General features: G+C 39.4%; 1 protein-coding gene across 1 annotated transcript in view; it reads right to left on the bottom strand.

Annotated features, from left to right (window-relative positions):
* The window catches only part of LOC106869649 (homologous-pairing protein 2 homolog), a 17,555-nt gene that overhangs the window by 2,753 nt on the left and 13,916 nt on the right, over positions 1–886 (bottom strand). Inside the window, exon 7 of the mRNA XM_014915468.2 lies at positions 253–306. Coding sequence (XP_014770954.1) covers positions 253–306 — 54 coding nt within the window. The remainder of the gene's footprint in view (positions 1–252; positions 307–886) is intronic.

The raw sequence follows: 886 nt of genomic DNA, 5'->3' as shown, positions 1-886 counted from the left end.
CATAGCCTAAAACGTGGGATTCGGTAAAAAAAAATTAATAAATATGGGGGGGGAAGGTTCAGATTACATATAGTCCGTCTCCGCCTACATTAGTACCTCGGTTTTTGAACAACTCTGATCACGAATAAATCGTTAAATCGTGCTTTATATATATATATATATATATGTATATATTGATATATATAAAGCACAATTTATTCGTGATCAGAGACACAAGAATAAAAAAAAAAGAAAAAGAAAAAAGAAAGTTACCATTCGTTTTCTCTTTTTCCATTCTTTAACACATTTCTGTCTTTCTTGGTAAACCTAAATGATGATAGAAACCTAAAGGATAACATTCTGAGCAAAGTAAATGAAATAAGGGAGACTCTACATAGTTACTTGGTCTGCTAGAATTAGCAACCAACTGTCCCTCAAACCATACCTTATCATCTTAAAAAAATAACAGATAAATGATGTAGCCCTGGAGAAAACAGTCATAGTGTGAATATTTTTGATCATAGGTCAGTCCTGGTTGAGCAGAGCTACCAATAACAAGGTAACATTCCCATATGATCTGATTCATGTTGATTATGCATTAGATTCAGAGAGTAGAGGCGCAATGGCCCAGTGGTTAGGGCAGCGGACTCGCGGTCATAGGATCGCGGTTTCGATTCCCAGACCGGGTGTTGTGAGTGTTTATTGAGCGAAAACACGTAAAGCTCCACGAGGCTCCGGCAGGGGATGGTGGCGAACCCTGCTGTACTCTTTCACCACAACTTTCTCTCACTCTTACTTCCTGTTTCTGTTGTGCCTGTAATTCGAAGGGTCAGCCTTGTCATACTGTGTCACGCTGAATATCCTCGAGAACTACGTTAAGGGTACACGTGTCTGTGGAGTGCTCAGC

The sequence above is a fragment of the Octopus bimaculoides genome, chromosome 9 (genome assembly GCF_001194135.2).
Source record: "Octopus bimaculoides isolate UCB-OBI-ISO-001 chromosome 9, ASM119413v2, whole genome shotgun sequence".
NCBI lineage: Eukaryota > Metazoa > Mollusca > Cephalopoda > Octopoda > Octopodidae > Octopus > Octopus bimaculoides.
The sequence above is the reverse complement of the archived record's forward strand: the minus strand, read 5'-3'. Positions and strand labels throughout refer to the sequence as shown.